The sequence below is a fragment of the Lepidochelys olivacea genome, assembly GCF_965140295.1.
Source record: "Lepidochelys olivacea isolate rLepOli2 genome assembly, chromosome: 2".
Taxonomy (NCBI): domain Eukaryota; kingdom Metazoa; phylum Chordata; order Testudines; family Cheloniidae; genus Lepidochelys; species Lepidochelys olivacea.
In genome coordinates this window covers 90587904-90608265 of record NC_140412.1, presented here as the reverse complement: position 1 = coordinate 90608265, position 20362 = coordinate 90587904, and the positions used below count along the sequence as shown (strand labels likewise).

Here is a 20362-nt window from a genome sequence, read left to right as displayed (position 1 = left end):
GTCTAAGTAACTATTGTTTTAAAATCTTTCCGTTTACATGCAGGTTTTACTTTACCATTCTTCACTGCCAAACGTAATACCGTGACTTTGTTTTTTCTCTTGCGCGTCATCTTATTTTTCATTTCTTTTGTTTTCCTTGTTCATTCATGTTAGGCCTGTTACCTTATTACATACCAAAATAATGCTTCTGTTCAAGGATATAAGGCCCAGTTCATTCACTCTGCATCTTTAATGTATGGAGGTTTCAGATCCTTTCTGAATCCATGGGCAAAAACCTCATTTGTGATCATGTTTAATAATATTAAAGTGATTCATTTTAAACAAGCCAAGGTTTTCCATTACCTCATCAAAGCTTAAAAGTTTGAAGAAAATAACTCGTACATCCCATTATGTAGTTTAAAGGATACCTCAGCATTTAAAAAAGCAGTTCTGTACTCTTTGTCCAGTTGTACAATTTACGTAAAATCGTTAATTTACCTTCTGAGATTATTTTACTCTCTAACAAAATGAAAGCAACCTTCAATCCTGGATACATTTAGGTTTAATTATGTATCAAGTTCCTGTCAAATATTTTAATGTAATAACTTGGTCTACTTCAAGCTTTTTCTTTACATTTTGCCAGCCCTGTTCCTCTTTGTGGTGATGTTTTCTTAGCTTATTCTTATCTCTGTCATGCCCAAAGTACCACATACTCTAACACCAAATAATCTGTCTGACACTGAGTCCTGTTCGTCTCTTGTTTCATCTCCATTTCTCCTGCTTTGGAGTCCATTAATGACTGGCTGGTTATTTATACATCTTTGGCTCAGCTCAGCCTAGAGCTCCTTTTTTACAAGAAATAAGCAAATATTTTGTTTCATTTAGTGGTCAGAAGTGGAGATTATTATTTATTTGAGACGGATAGCGAAGAAGAGGAGGAGGATGAAAAAAAAGATGATGAAGAACCTCGGCGAAGATCTGCATTCCAGGTATTTTATGTAATGTGCTTGTCAGTTGAAGTTCTTACTGAGAGAGCTTGAGTTAAGATATAAGCATCTCCTAACATACTCTCATACATTAAAGTTGACCGTAATTGTTAATATTAGGTGGTGCCAGATGTTTTAGCTTTTAAACAAAACCCACATTTGATGTCTCAAATACTTGACATTGTCCTTTGTTTTTCATATTGTTAAAATGTTACCGTTCGAGACTGAAATCATTGATTTCTAAGACTAGAGGATCCTATCTGTACCTAGGAGCTGTGACCATATAAGGCTCTTGATCCATGCACACATCTCCAGTTGTGCACATGAGAACTGAGGGTGGAATAAGGCTCTTAACACTGTGCATTTTTGCCAGAGAGTGGAGTTGAGGAGGCAGAATAGTACGTTAGCTTGTGAGTAGCTTGTCAACTGCTTGGTCAGCTTTCCACGTTCCATACAACTTCCATCACTGTGTATGTGTGTAGCATTATTAGCACAATACTAACCTTTAACTTGCTGTTTGTTATAGACCCTACTAAATATTTACTTTTAACTGCTATATTTGCCTTTACCATAAATTGCCTCTAACAGTCATCTGTCATGGGCTTATAATGATATCCTTATCAGCTTGACCATTCACTAGGGTTTACATTTATGGACTTAAAGATAATGTTTTATATAAGCATTTTATTTATTAGGATAATACAAAAAGCTCAATAATTATCTAGCTGAAAGTTTAGAGCAAATAGCACATGTTGTCTTTTTATCACATTGTTTTCAAGTAATGTAAACCCTTTAATAACAAGTATATAATTACAATCATACAAAAGGTAACTTTTTATTAATACTTTTCCTTTTTTTCTACTAATTGCTCTTCCTTTGTCCTTCTTTGTAGAGAGCTATTGGGAAATTTGCTTCAGCCATTTTAGCCTTGCCAAAGTCTGTCATTAAACTGCCCAAAACTATTCTCCAGTATTTAATCAGAGCAGCAAAGGTATTTGCCATTTCACTAGTGTGCAATATGTGCCCTCATTACGTAATATTCTGGTATAATGTACCCAACTGCCCTTGCCTGCATTTTCCCTCTTGTATGAACTGTCTGAGGAGCTGTGAGAGTCCAAAGCTTTTTACATATTAAAGGTCATCAGTTGAACTATTTGAAGTGCGCAAACTACAATAAGTTGTCTGTCTTATTTTAACTATGACCTCAGAGAAAATGCAGATCCAAATTTTTGTTTTCTTTTGATATTACTGCCTAAGGTATTGTAAGAGGGTCACATCAAGTTGCATGCATCTTTAGACAGTGTGGTAAGATCTTAAAAGTAAACTAACAAAATACACATTCTGTCCCAAACTCATTGTCCTAGCACTTTATTTTCTTGGTCTAGGTCATCATAAATCTGATCTGTGCATCCTTAGCATTTTCTTTTGTCTTCCTCAAATAAATTTAGCACATTCCAGCCTTCTATAGTGCTCATGGTAATGCACTCCATATACACAACATGATACTACTTTAGAGTAAGCACTAAATGCGTTATTGATTAACCACACCAAACCATAAGCCTATAAATTCTTGCTTGTCAAGTGTTGTCCACTACTGAAATTCTAAAGCAAGATATATGTTTTCCCTGGCAGAAGTTGAAATACCCTGTTGTTTAACGTAACTAGAGTTATAGTCAGTTTATTAATTTCATTTCTTTCCTTCAGTCTTCCTTTCCCCCATTATCTCAGTCTGTTCCATCATCAATATGTTCTCCTCTATTTACAGTATGATTGCAAGTTGTTCAATAGTAGCCTTTGACAGTGCCTCACCTATAGTGTCCAAAATGGTATGTTAGGTCAAGTCATTATTAAAATTGGATAAACATACCTCTAGATCACTCTCCATTAACAAACACTCCTTAAAAAGCAAAGAGGATTCCATGCCTCCTATGCCAAGACATTTTTCACATGGCATTTGCATTGGACAAAGCAGCCTAGTAAAAAGAAAATAGCTGACCTTGAGAGACTAGGAAGGAGACCAGCTTCTCTTCTGTACCAGATCATTTCCCCCTCGCAATTACTGAGCGCACATTCACAAATCAGAACCAGTCAGAAGATTTCTTTTTCTGTAAATGCAGCGAAAAGCCAATTTTGTGAAAGTTCTTAAGATTGTGTTTGGAAGACCTCAGAGTGATTTCTGTTCATAAAATAGCAAAAACAAATAAACAAAAGGAACATTTACAATGTTATTTCCTGTAATGGACAATTCCAGCTTCCCTGAGACACAGGTGTGCTCATGTTGTTGTGTGCATGCTTGTATTGGTTTGCTTTATTTTCCCCTCATGCATGAAATCATGTGCTTCTTGCTTAACAACTTCTGTTGACTAGAAATGAAGAATGCCAGTTGCAAATTATTTTCATTTTTGAATGAAAATCGTAGAAAAACAAAAACACATCTTTTGTCTCAAATTGCTAGGAAATAGTGTTTAATGCCTTTAGTTCTTGTTTCATGTTATACTGTGCTGGAAAAAAAAATAAAATATAATTGCTTTTATCAGTAACCTTCCCCCACACCCTTAGCAAAGCTATTCAAACTACTACTACATGGTAATAATACTTAGCACTGCTACAGCATTTAATAAACATTGGACAAACTCCTGTTTACTCACTCACGGAAATCAGATTAATATGAGTATGGTGAGCAGGATTTGGCTTGTTAGCTCATACATCCCCATGAAATCCCATGGATGCAGGTAAGTATTATTATCTCCATTTTCCAGATAGAGAAACTGAGGCAGAAAGGTTAAGTGACTTACCCAAAGCAACAGAGAAAGTTTATTGTCAAAATGAGGATGAAAACTCAGGAGTTTCCTGGCTATTAGTTGTAGACTATTCATAGACTACTAGACCTCTGTCTGTAATCCTCAGATAGAAAGAAAATCACATAAAGTGTATTAAATTTGCTGACACAAATACTAGCATTGAAATATTAATAGCAATTTTTGATGTTTTAGATTATTGGTTATAACACCTGCTGTTAAAGTTTCTGTTTCATTGCACCTTACTTGTAATGCTGATAAAGTAGAAATATACATTAGAAAGATTTGGGGGAAGTGAGCCCTATGTACAACACTGTGTTAATCCCCAAATTTAATTCCCAGAACATTAATTTTTGTGGGTTCTTATGAAACTTGGTTCACCCACAAACATTTTCACATTTGGTTTCATGTTGACAAAAATAGTTCAAGAAAACTCAGCAGATCTGCAGGGAAGGTGTTTGGATTGAGATTCAAAATGTTTGCTTACCCCTATGTTTACCCTAAATATGTATTCCTGTGTGTAGTGTATTTTACTGTTTACTTTCAAAACATGAAGAACCTTAAAATAAATGAATTGCTTCCTCCAGTTTGTGTATCAGGCCTGGATTACTGATCCTAAAACTGCACTTCGACAGAGGCGCAAAGAGAAGAAAAAGTTTGGGAAGGAAGACAAGCGAAGGCGAAAAGGATCTGGGGATGGTGTGTATGCTTTGGATGGTCTTCTGAAGTCCCCTTTAAACAAACAAAGAAGCAAAAACGTATTCTTCTTTCAATCCCTGGTGTGGCAGGCAACCATACTATCACAGAATGCTCTCAATTCTGCCAGGGGAATAGGAGGAGTGCTTTGTGATGAACTGAGTTTGCCTTGTGTCTTTACCTGGAAGACACTGTATAATGTTCTGTATACTGTGCTGACCTGTTTTGCTTCAGTCTTCACTAAAAAGATGAATTGTGACCAGTCACTTAACATGTAACAGCAAGGAGGAAGGAACACAAGCCTAAATAGGGAAAGAACAAGTTAAAGAATATTTATATATCTTAGATGTATTCCAATCAGCAGGACCTGATGAAATTCATCCTAGTGTACTTAAAGACCTAGCTGAAACAATTATATTTGAGCACTCATGGAGGATGGGTGAGGTCCCAGAGGACTGGAGAAGGACAAACATAGTGCGTATCTTTAAAAGGGGGAACAAAGAGGACCCAGGGAATTATAGATTGGCCAGCCTAACTTTGATACCTGGAAAGACTCTGGAATAAATTATTAAACAAGCAATTTATAAGCACCTAGAAGATTATAAAATTTTAAGCAATAGCCAGCATGGATTTGTCAAAAACAAATCATGTAAGGCCAACCTAATTTTCTTCTTGGACAGGGTTACTGGCCTAGTGAATACCTGGGAAGCAGTAAATGTGATATATCTTGATTTTAGTAATGCTTTTGTTACAGTCCCACATGACATTCTCATAGGCAAACTAGGGAAATGTGGTCTAGATGAAATTACTTTAAGGTGGGTGCACACAGTTAGTTGAAAAGCCATACTCAAAGAGTAGTTATCAGTGGTTCACTGTGAAACTGGGAGGTTATATCGAGTGAGATCCCAGCAGGGTCAGTCCTGGGTTCAGTAATATTCAATATTTTCATCAATGACTTGGGTTAATTAATGGAGTTGAGAGTAGGCTTAATAAAATTAGCAGAGGACACCCAGGTGGGAGAGGTTGCAAAGCACTGTGGAGGACAGTATTAGAATTCAAAATGGCCTTGACAAATTGGAGAGTCGGTCTGAAATAAACAAGATGAAATCCAATAAAGTTAAGTGCAAAGTACTTCACTTTCGAAGGAAGAATCAAGTGCACAACTACAAAACAGGGAATAACTGGCTAGGTGGTAATACTGCTAAAAAATGATCTGGGTATTATAGCGGATCACAAATTAAATATGAGTAAACAATGCAATGCAATTGCAAAAAAGGCTAGGATAGTTCTGGGGTCTTTTAACAGAAATGTCCTATGTAAGATGTGGGAGATAATTGTCCTGCTCTACTTAGCACTGGTTTGGCCTCTGTTGGAATAGCATGTCCAATTGTGGGTGCCACACTTTAGAAAAGATGTGGACAAATTGGAGAGAAGAGCCACAAAAATGATAAAATGTTTAAAAAACCTGACCTTAAAAAAATTGGCCATGTTTCGGCTTGGGGGGGGGGAGATTGAGGGGAGACCTGATAAGTCTTCAAATATGTTAAGGTCTGTTATAAAGAGGATGGGGATCAATTGTTCTCTGAGTCCACTGAAGGACTATGGGTTAAACCCTAAGAAATAATGGGTTTAATCAGAAGAAAGAGAGATTTAGGTTAGATATTTGAAAAAGCTTTCTAACTATAAGTGTGGTTAAGCTCTGGAATAGGCTTCCAAGGGAGGCTGTGTAATCCCTGTCACTGGAGGTTTTTAAGAACCAGTTGGACAAACACCTGTCAGGGATGGTCTGAATTGACTTGGGCCTGCTTCAGTGCAGGGGGCTGTGCTTGATGACCCCTAGAGGTCCCTTCTAGCCCTATATTGCTTTGACTCAGCACAGATAGCTATGCTCCGAATCCTTTTTTCTTGAAAAAGCCTCCTTTTGTGTGAAGCTGCATAATCTAGGAAGCTAGAGACTAGTTGGGAGGTTATTTTGTAAGCGAGGAATGCCCCCGGAAAAATATATGTATTAAAAGAAGAGCTTATGTAGAATGGATTCACTTATCACCAAAGACCAAAATTGATGAGCATAACTTTTCCATTGCAACGACTTGAATTTGCAATTCAAAATTTGTATTATGCAAACATTAGCTAATATTCTCTTAAAAATTGTTTCTATGAACGTTCTTGCCGGTAAACTTGTTCCTTACAATATATGTATATATGTAAAGCAAACACAATAGAAGAGCTAACACAGTTCAAATGAATCTATATAAAAATTCAAATGAATAGTCACACAGTATTTTTGCTGTATTTGCCAATTTTAATGGCCAGTTTCACATTGTCTGAAAAGAAGTTCTTGAGTTGGCATACAGACATGAAAAATCAAGAATTATTTTTCAGTTTTCATGTAGAATATACTTCATTGTGGTAGATTCACACATTTTCCAGCAGCAGTTAAATTCACAATGCATTTGGCAGGCAGCAATGAAAATACATTCAAATTTAACATTCTTTTCTTAGCGTCACAAAACTAAACATTTTAGAGTACATAAACAGTTTGTAAGTGATTTGCAACTCTTGAGTTTTTGCTATATTTAAAAAAACAGAAATACTCACCAGAAGTATTCTTGCCAATGTGTGTTAGAAAAAAACATTCATCCTGAAGTAGTTACATTAGAAGTCCCTCTATCTGGTATCTTCCTCTGGTACTTATTGAATTATCTTCTGTCACTGAAGCTACAACAGCTATGTTCAGGTATCAGATACTATTGGATCACTTCTTTGACCCACTTAGTCATGTCTGTGATTTTTTTAATGACAAATATCTGCACTATACTGACTGTTCCACTTATACTTAAATAAAACAGCACATGATGGATTCAAAACAACCCTTCTGCTTTGTTTCAGCTAATCAGGTCCATCTTCATGCTGTTGTCAATTCATTTATTCTCAATCAGCATGACAGTATTAGAGTTCAATGAGTTAAAGGCAAAAGTAGGTTAAAAAAGTATTCTAGCATATTAAAGTTTCTAGAGGATTAACAAGCAAACTTTTAAGGCTAGATCTTCAGCAGCTGTAAACAGGCATAACTTGATTGAAATCTACGTGACTGCACTGATTTACACCATCTAAGGATCTGGCTTTTAAGGTAATTGATAAACAAAATGTCCTTACAAAAAATAAACCAGTATCATTCATGGACCAGCTCCAACTGCGTTGTTAGAATGTTTCCCCTCACTTGGATCGTGTGAGATCTGGAGAAACCTGTTCTTCTAAGACAGAATGGATCCAAGTACTTTTTAATAAGCATGAAATCTCGCTTCAATTCTAGTGGGATTTACATGTTAACCTCTGGGGGAAAGGCTTTACTCATTGCTTATATTTTAATTTGGCAGGTGCTACAGATGTAGAACATGAAGAGAGAGACGATGAACCTGTCAAAAAGAAATCAGATGGGCCAGGTATGCAGGCGGAAGAAAGGCTGCACCAGTATTGCATTGTAATTGTGATTGCAGGGATAAATGGCGTTGGTCAGTGTGTGAGTCACCCAAGGGCAACATACAAGCAACGTGATTCTCTCCAGCTTTCATCTCTTTAGTCAGAATCACAACCGACTCTAGTCTAACCAAATACAGACATGTTCATTCATGGAATCACAGAGGAAGAGATAATGACTACTAAATCATCCAGTCCACTTCCCTGACAGTACAGAAGTGTTCTCACTTTCAGGTGTTTTATCCAGTAGTTTTAAAAATCCCAGGCAAAAGGTCTTTCACAATAGAAGCAAATACTCTCAAGCTCTTCCACAACCTATGTACACAAACAGACATCAACATTTGCATAGTCTTCTGGCCGGTGGATGTATCTGTATTATACATTTGTGTACTGTTTTACGCCTGTCTTAGGATCCAGTCCTGCTTCCGTTCAAGTCAATGCCAAAACTTCTGTTGACTTTTATTGTGCAGGATCTGACATTCAAATTTTAAGGCCAGTAGAGCCAGGACCTTATATTTATATTATTTGTGCACTGCTGAGCACCCTGTTCTGGCTCAGTTAGAGACCAGTACTGCAAAATGTTGAATGTCTCCTGCAGGGTAATAAATGCCCTTAAATCCCATTGATTCTAATTCCCAATGGAACTTGAGAGTGCTCAGCACCTCGCAAGAGGCAGTCAACAACTTGGCCAATAACGATAAGCTGGTAAGGGGTTTCTCTGGCTTAGGAAATTAGTACAGCTATGCCACATCCTAAAACTAACAATGTGGGTCAGATCCTCAGGACTGGCTCCTTGGCTTCAGGTGGTGTGAATAGAAGAAGGTGACTTCCCCTTCAGTCTAGCCTTAGAATCATAGAATCATAGAATATCAGGGTTGGAAGGGACCTCAGGAGGTCATCTAGTCCAACCCCCTGCTCAAAGCAGGACCAATCCCCAATTAAATCATCCCAGCCAGGGCTTTGGCAAGCCTGACCTTAAAAACTTCTAAGGAAGGAGATTTTACCACCTCCCTAGGTAACGCATTCCAGTGTTTCACCACCCTCCTAGTGAAAATGTTTTTCCTAATATCCAACCTAAACCTCCCCACTGCAACTTGAGACCATTACTCCTTGTCCTGTCCTCTTCTACCACTGAGAATAGTCTAGAACCATCCTCTCTGGAACCACCTCTCAGGTAGTTGAAAGCAGCTATCAAATCCCCCCTGATTCTTCTCTTCTGCAGACTAAACAATCCCAGTTCCCTCAGCCTCTCCTCATAAGTCATGTGTTCCAGACCCCTAATCATTTTTGTTGCCCTTCGCTGGACTCTCTCCAATTTATCCACATCCTTCTTGTAGTGTGGGGCCCAAAACTGGACACAGTACTCCAGATGAGGCCTCACCAATGTCGAATAGAGGGGGACGATCACGTCCCTCGATCTGCTCGCTATGCCCCTACTTATACATCCCAAAATGCCATTGGCCTTCTTGGCAACAAGGACACACTGCTGACTCATATCCAGCTTCTCATCCACTGTCACCCTTAGGTCCTTTTCCGCAGAACTGCTGCCTAGCCATTCGGTCCCTAGTCTGTAGCTGTGCATTGGGTTCTTCTGTCCTAAGTGCAGGACCCTGCACTTATCCTTATTGAACCTCATCAGATTTCTTTTGGCCCAATCCTCCAATTTGTCCATGGGTCCCTCTGTATCCTATCCCTGCCCTCCAGATTATCTACCACTCCTCCCAGTTTAGTATCATCCGCAAATTTGCTGAGAGTGCAATCCACACCATCCTCCAGATCATTTATGAAGATATTGAACAAAACCGGCCCCAGGACTGACCCCTGGGGCACTCCACTTGACACCAGCTGCCAACTAGACATGGAGCCATTGATCACTTCCCGTTGAGCCCGACAATCTAGCCAACTTTCTACCCACCTTATAGTGCATTCATCCAGCCCATACTTCTTTAACTTGCTGACAAGAATACTGTGGGAGACTGTGTCAAAAGCTTTGCTAAAGTCAAGAAACAATACATCCACTGCTTTCCCTTCATCCACAGAACCAGTAATCTCATCATAGAAGGCGATTAGATTAGTCAGGCATGACCTTCCCTTGGTGAATCCATGCTGACTGTTCCTGATCACTTTCCTCTCATGTAAGTGCTTCAGGATTGATTCTTTGAGGACCTGCTCCATGATTTTTCCGGGGACTGAGGTGAGGCTGACTGGCCTGTAGTTCCCAGGATCCTCCTTCTTCCCTTTTTTAAAGATTGGCACTACATTAGCCTTTTTCCAGTCATCCGGGACTTCCCCCGTTCACCACGAGTTTTCAGAGATAATGGTCAATGGCTCTGCAATCACAGCCGCCAATTCCTTTAGCACTCTCGGATGCAACTCATCCGGCCCCATGGACTTGTGCACGTCCAGCTTTTCTAAATAGACCCTAACCACCTCTTTCTCCACAGAGGGCTGGCCATCTATTCCCCATGTTGTGATGCCCAGCGCAGCAGTCTGGGACTTGACCAATTCTCACCTGCTGCAGTGTGACCTTCTCTTCTAGAGCTATTTATCTCCTGTATTTATAATGGAAAGGGCACTCTCCTCTCCGGCAAAACTTGTGCCGCAGAGTGAACCACAAGGTAGCAAAGATCAGAAGCATGAGATACCTTGTCCCTTTCCCACAAGATCAGCACTTCTCAAAAGAAGAAAAGGTTCTTACTTTCTTCCAGCTTTTACTATCTCATGGCGTAGCTTGGTCCACTAACATACTGAGATGAATTTCAGTGAATGTGGATGGTCTGATGAGGGTTGAGGAAAGGGAAATATTATGCTAATTGGATTATCATTGGGTTTGATTGGAGCAAGCATGTAGCATCTTTCATATTTGCTTTTAACTGTTTCACACATCCCCTAGATAAAATTCATTGAAGAAAGTGTTACCAAAACTGGAAGGAAAAATTATTAGAAAGGGTTATTCTAGTTAACAGCTTTGGACCAAATTGCTAGGCACCTGCTTCTCCCATTGAAGTCAATGGGGGCAGCAGGTGTTCATTCTCTCTCGGTATTTGACCCTTTAAGTATTACAGTCTCTCAAGAAAATAAATATCTTTCCCTTTCTGAAGATGTTTACATGTGATTGATCCCCAAAAGATTGTTTTTAAAAAGTGACAGAGAACAGAACAGCCACAAACTCATTAAAAATGTATACTAAATTGCCTCCAACCCTGAAAGAAAAATGACCTTCTAGATTAAATTGGAAGTCATTGGCAAAGCATCTCAGTGAGACTATAGGATACCTATAATAGCTGAATAGTAAAATAGACTTCTTGTTTGTAAGTGAACAGAGACTGCCACACAATTAATCTCAACTGTGCAAATGGTACCCCAACAATTGTGAGGGCATGTTTCAACACATTTTATACTGTCTGCATACATGCTCTGTGTGTATGTGAGAGATAGAGAATCACATTTTCTTTTAAATTGTGCATGAGTACATGTGAAGTCATAGGCGCCATCTTTATGAGTTGCCGGGGGGTGCTCGACCCCCGCTCCACCCCAGGCCCTGCCATCCACTCTACCCCTTCCCCCAAACCTCCACCCCAACCCCGCCTCTTCCCACCCCTGCCCTGCCAAGTTCCACACCCTGAGCACGCCCCGCCCTTGCTCCTCCCTCCAAGCACTCCTGCATGCTGCTCAACAGCTGATCTCTGGTGAGCAGGAGGTCTGGGGGGAAGGGGGAGGAGCTGACTGGGGGGACTGCCAGTGGGTGCTGAGCACCCACTATTTTTTTTCCAACCCTGGAGCACCCACAGAGTCGGCGTCTATATCTCAAGTTTAGGCAAATGGCAGTGCTCATCAGAAACAAAAATTAAACTTTACCTTTAACTTATAGTGACAAGATTTTGGTTAGCCCAGAGATGAGTACCTAAAAGTATGTAGGAATAATGCTTCAGTAAGTAAATAATAAAATCCCTCCAAACCCATATATTACAGAAAAGCACTGGAAGTGAAAACAGCAATTGGATAATGATAATGCAAAAAAAGTGAGGAGATGGAGGGAGGGTCAATGGAATCATTTGGCAGTGGGGTGGCTCCCTGAATTAGAAATTTCATCTGTTTTTAACATTTCTAGATATCTACTGCATATTACTTTGTTAGTGTACAACTTTTGCATGCCTTTCAAAACACAAACTACTCACACCCCAAAGTGCTGAGCAACATAGTCTGGTGACATTGGGTACTGACACTGTTAAAAAGCTTCTCAACAGCAGAGCTATAATGCTGACATAGGTCTGTTCCGTAACACATACTGTAAACTTCTAGCTGCATATTGCAGATTCTTCCACTTGGTCAGCATTAGATACATATATCTGGTTCTTTCAGATTTGGAAACCACAGCATAGGGCTAGATTTTGCTTTGGAAAGAGCAGCACATAAAGCACTGTCAAACTATGAGCAGGAGGGATGGAGATGGGTTGCAAATAGTGGCATAAACCCCTATTTATGGGGTATTCTATAAACCCCTAAATACCCAAAGGAGCACCTACCCATATGAGAAGTACCACTGATAGTGCCAACAGATCCTATTCAAGTCAGAAAGTACTCCTCAATCCAAGTTTGCTGAATTGAAACCATAAAAAGAAATCCAACTAAAACTACTGTTTTGTGTTTAGACGCAGTAGTTGTTAACCACCGGTCCTTGCAATGTCTTATTGTGGAAGAGGAATATATATGTAAGATCTCAGCTAGTGAAGCGACTTGAGAGTAGAAGTCAACTGATTACACGTTGCAAGAATATATGAGAAAGAGAGGGCTCATAAGATGAGGCAGTGTAGCCCAGATACAAGAGTAATAACTGTAGGCAGGTCAAAGATACCAGCTCAGGCTAACAAGGTCAAGGCATGAATGGAGAACTGGCTAGGAGAAATTCCGCTGGACAGAAGAAAATGAATGTGCCGGATGGATGAATAAAGTGCCCAGTTCTACAAGGTGCTGAGTGCCCACAACTTCCATTAAGCTGATGGAACTGAGGGTGTCTGCACCTCTCAGGAGATGCTTAGCCCTGAGGGCTTTACCCTGCAAAACCCTTCCACAGTTGAGGAGTTCCTCTGAAGCTGGTGACAATTACTTATGTGACTATCAGGATCAATCTTTTAGAGGGGAAAAAGGCATTCCAAGATTACAAACACTAGTCAGACAGACAGACCATGTCTACACAGGAACACTCAGGAAACTTCAGGCAAATTGACTAAAGGTGTGAAGTCAAAGTTAAACCCCCAGGACTAAGTTACAGCAAATTAAGGCCATTTTACTCCTGAATGAGAGCAGCCACGTTGGGGAGGTAGGTGGGGGTATTAATATGTATTAACTTATGCACATTGACTTCACACCTTTAGTTGATTCACTTTAAGTTTCCTGCGTGTTCACATTTAGTCATGGCCATAGAAAGGTAGGAAAATAGCCCCAACAAACAACATGGCTTTCAGGCATTTCCAAACATTCCTGCTTCTGATATAGAAAGGTCTTGCAGCCTGGATTATTATATTCAATAAAGTAAAAATTGAACAAGCTGTTGTGAAATGTCAGAACAGGATCATAATGTGAATAAAATAAGCTTATGTTCATTAACTCTGTCACTTTTCTCCCCTCTCAGATAATATCATCAAAAGAATATTTAATATTTTGAAGTTCACCTGGGTCCTTTTCCTGGCAACACTAGATAGTTTTACAGCTTGGCTCAATTCCATTTCAAGAGAGCACATTGATATCTCTACTGTACTGAGAATCGAGAGATGTATGCTGACCAGGGAAATTAAAAAGGTAACATACGTTGTGCTTTACTTTTGCTCGTACCATTTGCATTGCAGTGATAAATGAGAGGTTTATTGTTTCAACTTAATTTGAGGCAGTGTACTAGAGATGGATATTTGTAAAAGTCTCACTTACACAGATTTTAGAAATAGTATGAATTCTGTAATCCTCGTTGTGTTCTATTTCAAAAAAACAAAAACAGATAAATCTTGAGAACTGTGACTTTGAGATTATGTGCTGGAACTAAGGGTGCTGCAGCATCCCTTCCCTTGAAGTGGTTTCCATCATATACGTTGTTTACAGTGTGATTCAATGGGTCTCAGCAGCCCCACTATAAAAATAGTTTCAGCACTCTGTCTCTGAGCCCAAAGCGGCTGATTGGAAAAACAAATGTTCTCGGGGATTTAATTCTGAAACTCCCATTGAAGAGAGGGATTTATAGTAGACATTCAGAAATCACATCAGGAGAGAGGAAGGCACAACATAAATGCTCAAGAATTCGACTCAGTCTGGATCTGCTCAGAGTCCTAGAAATGCAGTTCACACTGGGCATGTGTGGCTTATCATATAAATTAATATAGTCACTCCTGTATATACATTTAAAACATAGAGTGCTTTTGCTTTCACAGTCATTCTTCTTCATTATGGTCCTACAAAAAAAGCTATAATGCTGTATGTGTGCCTTTGTAAATATTTTAAAGGCAAAGGGTTATAATGTCACAGACACTTGATTATAATTTCACTGCAGAAGCAGTGGGTAAATAGTATTAAAAAAAAATCCCCAAAACTTTTGGTTAAAATGTGTTTCTTTTTTGTCAAAATTTCAAATTAGAAAGTTTTGAATCAAATTTAATTTAGAGGGAGAGAACTGAAATTTGAAGAAGTAACAATACTAACAAAGGGACAGACCAACATATTTTCATGTAGTTTATAATTGATCGCTTTACTGACCTAAGGAAATCTGTGCATGAAGTCTCAATAAAACTCAGAAAAATGACTTTGCAAAATAACAAACTTCTTACTCAATGCGTGCTCCAAAGTCAATACAGCTATTGGTGGAGTGAGTTGGATACTGTCTGGCCTTAGGAAACATCAATAAAGTTGCGATAGACAGAAAGAACTCTGCTTGGCTCCTGTGCACCGGGTTGTGCTTACAGTGAATGAAACCATCCTTTTGTTGACAAATTGGACCAGGAAGTCATTGAGCGAATAGATAGTGAAGCCTCTTTCTACATGGACAGCGTTATGAACAAATTTTTATCTCAATTACACCTTTGTAAATCTGGAGAAACTCCAATGGAGTTACCCCATAATTATGCCTTTGTAAGTGAGATCATAATCTGACTTTGTCTGAAATGGGCTTGAGGAAATTTGGGCTTTTGCCAGTTTGTTCTTTGCAAAGACTCATTTCATGCAGCCAAATGACTGAAGAAACCAAAATCTCACACAACACAAATGCCTTACTATAGCTCTTCTCTCTTTCTCAGGGGAATGTTCCAACTCGTGAGAGCATCCATATGTATTACCAGAACCATATGATGAAGCTTTCCAAGGAATCAGGACTGGACATAATTGATGAAAATCCTGGTCAAGATTCTAGTTTACAGGCATCTGAGAGGATGGGTAGTTTAGATTCAGCTGCTTCTCATGACAGTATTTCCAGGTATTTTATTGTAAAAACAAAACGCTTGTTTTTTGTATAGATAGAAAAATCATGTGATAGAAATTATTTTAAGAAATTATTTCATAATGTTGGACTTCACATCTGAAGCTGAAGAACCCTTTGATTTATCAGATTTATCAGTCACTGTACAGTAGATAAAAGATGATCAAATTGACAGACCCACGTGTTTCCCTCTGTGCAAAAGTGCACAAAGGGAGCGAATTAATTCTTATTCTCCCAACTCAGCCACCAACCTCCCACCCCCACCCACCACTAGTCCACCAGACCTGGTTGGAGCGCAAAGTAGGCAGGGAGCATGGAGCAGAACCCCAAAAGGAAGACAAAGCCAGGAATCTGAAGGGATCCTGGTCCCTAACCTCATGGTTACTAGGCAGCTGCATGGATGATTCCTGTCTACACTCTACAGGAGGAGCAATTGCCATGCTGTCATTGGCTCAGTGCTCTCAATTATGGTCTGTGACTCTGCAGAGGGGAGTGAGTCACTGAACGCCACTCATGTTAATGCTTCCTCAAGCACCGTTATCTCTCCATTTATCTGCAGTTTTGAAGGGGGTCGGGGCATACTCCTTAGTACAGCTCCCTCTTACCCTTGACCTCAGTCCTTTTCCTGAGGGGCTGCATGGATATTTTACCAAGGCGACACGGTCACCAAGCTCTGGGAGGAACATCTGGCTGAACTAATTTTCCTCTGCATGTCAATACCAAATGACAAGCTTCTAGAGGGTTTTTGAACTATCTTTTAGAGATTAATACTTTGATTGTGAGAATAGGTGCTGAATGAAGGAATTCCATCCTTATTACAAATGTTTTGTTCTGGACAGTTAAATTCTGGTCTCCTGCACATAGCCTGAGTAAAAGGACTTTGTACTGGGAAACTACATGGGTTTGAGGGAATATAATTTTCCCTCACAAGACAAAGGCAGGGCACAGAGGCCTGGAAGTGCCTCCCTGCTGCTTTTTTCCATTCGTCTTGGAATGGTCCACTAGATAAGTGCAGTTTATGGGCTCATGTCTGTGCCCCCACCATTTATCTGACCAACCCCTACTCCTGAGGGAATTCTGCACCCAAAAATGTAAAATTCTGCACCAAAAAATTAAAAAATATGTGCACAATATTTTAAAATTCTGCAAAATTCTGCAAATGTTATTTGTCAATAATTAAATGTGGCTCCAGCATGGCAGTGAGGATCACAGGCCACTGGCTGCACTGAGGTGGAAGATCACACTGAAGCCCACACCTCCCCTGGTACAGGGACTTGGCAGTGAGGCTGCACCTGACCCTGACACAGTTCAAGGGCTGAGTCTGCCTCAGAAACACCCTGGGGCTCTGCCCCTCTGCGCCAGGTGCACCAGGTGTGGGTGGGCAGGTACATCCCAGTAGGATCCAAGTGTGGAGGGACTTGGTGTGGGGTGAGAGATTTCTGTGTGAGGCGGTCTGGGTGCGAGCAGCTCAGTGGGAGATCTGGATGCACTGGGCCTTGTTGTGGGATTCCGGGTGTAGGGGCAATGGGATTCTGCAGGGTGAAGGTGGTTGGGGCTCAGTAGGGGGTCTGGGTGGGGGGACACAGTGGGAGGGCTCTGGGTGCTGGGGGAGTGGGGCTTCATGGGGCGGAGGTCCAGGTGCAGCTGGTTGGGGATCAGTGGGGTGGGGGTCTGGGTGTGGGGGGCTCATCATAGGGATCCAGGTGTATGGGCGGTAGGGCTTGTCAGGGTGAGAGTTCAATGGGCTTGCTTAATGGGGGAGCCCTAGCTGCTGCCGAGGGATGCCTGCTTCCCCCCATGATTCCCCTATTCCCTTTTGTTCTTCACCTCATCCACCTCCCTGACTTCTCCATTCCCCACCCCCCTCCCCTCACTCCCACATTCCCTCTCCCAGCCCCATTGCACCCTTCTTCTTTCCCCACCCGCTCATCCCCACTTCCCTCATTTCCCCCACCTCCCATTATGCAGCCCCACCGCAGGCACTCACTGTTGCACAAAAAACAGGAAGGCTCCCAGAACACACAGGAGGAGTACAACTGGCACTTGGATCCAGGAGGTGGCGTTCAGCTGCAGAGTCAGCAGAGCCCAGATTCAGCCTCCTTCAGCTGGGAAGCTCTGCGCTTGCAGAAATGGGTGGGGGGTGGGGGCAGTGGCACGTAGCCCCATGTGCTCTCCCATGCCTCACCTCTGTTTGGAGGGGGAAATCCCCACCCCCCAAAAAACTCCGCCAATGGTTGCCTCTTCCCCCCACCCCCCTTGGCTTCCCATTGCTTCCCTGCCATTTTCCACAGGGAAGCACAGGGATTCTGCTGGCGGGGCGGTGGGGGGGGGAGGGGCGGGATGGCATTTTCTGTGGGCACACAGTAATGCAGAATCCCCGCAGGAGTAAATCCACCTTCCTTTTCCACACTTCCCTGGAGAGAGATGCTGCAGAGTTCAGTGCCAAAGGCTTAGCACATCCTTGCTGTTTCGCACATGCACAGACTCTCACTCATCCGCTTCCACATGTTACAAGAACATCCTTTGTTTTCTCTGTGTCCAATGCGTTTTTGACCTTTGAGAGCCTGCAGAAGCTATTCTACAGTGTCAGGGAGACCTCTGATAATCTGATAGTTGCTTTCTGCAGTTTCTTCTTCTCTGAAGCGTGGCAGTACCTGTTCACACTTGATACTCCCCTGCAAACTCAGTTGCTTGTATGTACAGTAACTCTGCTCAGCTTTTACTAATGACATATGGTAAGAGGTTAACAGGCTAAAAATAGTAGAGGGCTTGTCTTCCTTTCAGAGTTTATTCAAAAGTAAATGTAACTGAGTCTCTGAACACCTATCTGAAATAAAAATGTGTAAGCAATGTGCGTAAACAAATACCCACAAAATTACCCAGCATTTCCACAGGCTGTAAAAAAACCCCCAGGGTCAATGCTGGCACTCATAAGACATTCAATAATTTACTGAAGTTTAACTGTCAAAATTCTTTATTTCATGCAGTAATAAAGCTAGCACACATTTCCTCATGGCTAACTACCAGGAGAAATAGCACCTGCATGAGTTGTCTGAAAATTCACTGGAGTCAGATTGTATAGGAAAAATGTCATTCAGCCAAATTCCGCTCTCACCTGAATGCAAGACCCATTGACTTTACTTTGAGTCTCACATGGCTATCTGAGAGGTAGAATTTGGCTCTTGGGATTCATCTGATCATTTAAAGAGACAGTACTTATAGGTACAAAACCATTTTCATTAAATAATATTTCGGTCACATTACCCAATATATACTGTACTGGTGTACAGTAGAAATTGAAATCAGCTGTTTAGCAGTGTGTAGTAGCAATATGGCAGTGTTAGCTGGTGTGCTGACAACAATGAAAGCCATATGTTGGGGAGGGTAATTTTGTTTTATAAAAGGAAGTCAGTTGCCAAACATAATTACAAAAAAATTATGTAATTCTTGTAAATTCAATATTTGAATTCAGTCTCTGTAGTAAAATTGTATCCACCGTTGAAATTCAATCAATTCTTGTTGGAATAACCTCTTTGCCTCCCTCTTCCCCTCCACCCACCCCCTGCTTTTGAGTGACACCTCACTTGCTTCTTTCAAACCTTTAGACTTTGATGGTGATGCTGAACCAAAACTGGACAAGAGGATAAATAACAATGCCTATTTTGACAGTTGTTGTATACCCACTAATATAATCTTTGAAAAAAACTTTGTTTCCCCAAAATAAGATGTCACAAGGGCACATTAATAAATGAACAACAGAAGTATTGTCACAATTGATTTTCTAATCTCAAACTCTTTTCCTGGAAATAGATATTTACGTGTTTGTGTATCGGTAGTGTTTGTGGAGTATGTGCAGCTGCTGCATCACTAATGACCTCTAAATGGAGGAAGCAATAACCAGTCACTTAGATCTAATGATAGATCTTCTGTCTGTTTATAAAAGCATCCTTGCCTGTCTCTTTCTGGGATTATGAAGAGGTCTCATGAGCTGTTTTAGCAATACAAAGTGAGTGACATTTTGCATTGCCCAAACAACAGTGAGAGAACTTTATCATCTCAAAAACCTCACCCAAAAGCTCATCAATTTTGCACCAGTTCCTTTGCTAATTTTTTTCCTTTGCTAAATATAGAGCTTGCCCTGTCAACAACAAGATTACTTTTTAAAATGTGCCAATGTTTCTTAATTGTAAGGCCCGTTCTGTTCCAGTTGAAGTTAATGGCAAAACACGAATTGACATCATCGAGTCAGTTTGGGCTTTATACTTAACATGCTCTCATACACAGTTCTATTATTTTTATGAAATCCACTGTTATACTCATATTATTTCCCTATTAGCCTATAAATTGTCTTTCCTACTGGTACTTTTCACTTCCGGGGAATGTGATTCAAATAATAATTTTTTAACCATTATATACCAATTCATTTCCAAGCCTCAGAGTGACTGAGATTAATCCCTGTTTCATCACTTGAAGATTAAGCAGTATCTGGATGCTCTGAGGGACAGTTTCCTCTATAATTAAGTTGTTGTTTTGGTCTTTAGTTTGTCCAGCACAAAGTTTTCATTCTAGGTAGTCAGTGAACCATGTTTATGGATTTTATTTAGCATATACGTGGTTGGTCTCATAAGATGGGAAAAAAACTGGATGCTTATTTCTGAATTAAAATAATTAAATCTTAACTCAGTTTATACTCAAGCAAATGTCCATGAATTCTGTAGGACTCTGCTTGACTATTTTCTGAAAAAGCAAACTAGGCAGTTATACTTTAAAATATCACACACCATATGGCTTCTATAAAGGTCCTGTCAGTAAAATTATCATATTCATCTTTTTTAAGGGGAAAATTCTTCTCTCTAATCAACAGTGGATCTGTCCCTTGTGGATCCCTATTGTATATTTGATGCTTTAGGCACTTTTGATGGCACTGGATGTCCTAAATGCAAAGTGAGGACATTATCTGGCTAGGCTGA

General features: G+C 40.4%; 1 protein-coding gene across 1 annotated transcript in view; it reads left to right on the top strand.

The window, feature by feature from the left end:
• Positions 1 to 20362, top strand: part of PIEZO2 (piezo type mechanosensitive ion channel component 2) — a 454253-nt gene that overhangs the window by 389050 nt on the left and 44841 nt on the right. The window contains exons 32-37 of the mRNA XM_084618523.1: positions 865 to 968; positions 1858 to 1956; positions 4351 to 4462; positions 7837 to 7902; positions 13569 to 13735; positions 15214 to 15389. Coding sequence (XP_084474649.1) covers positions 865 to 968; positions 1858 to 1956; positions 4351 to 4462; positions 7837 to 7902; positions 13569 to 13735; positions 15214 to 15389 — 724 coding nt within the window. The remainder of the gene's footprint in view (positions 1 to 864; positions 969 to 1857; positions 1957 to 4350; positions 4463 to 7836; positions 7903 to 13568; positions 13736 to 15213; positions 15390 to 20362) is intronic.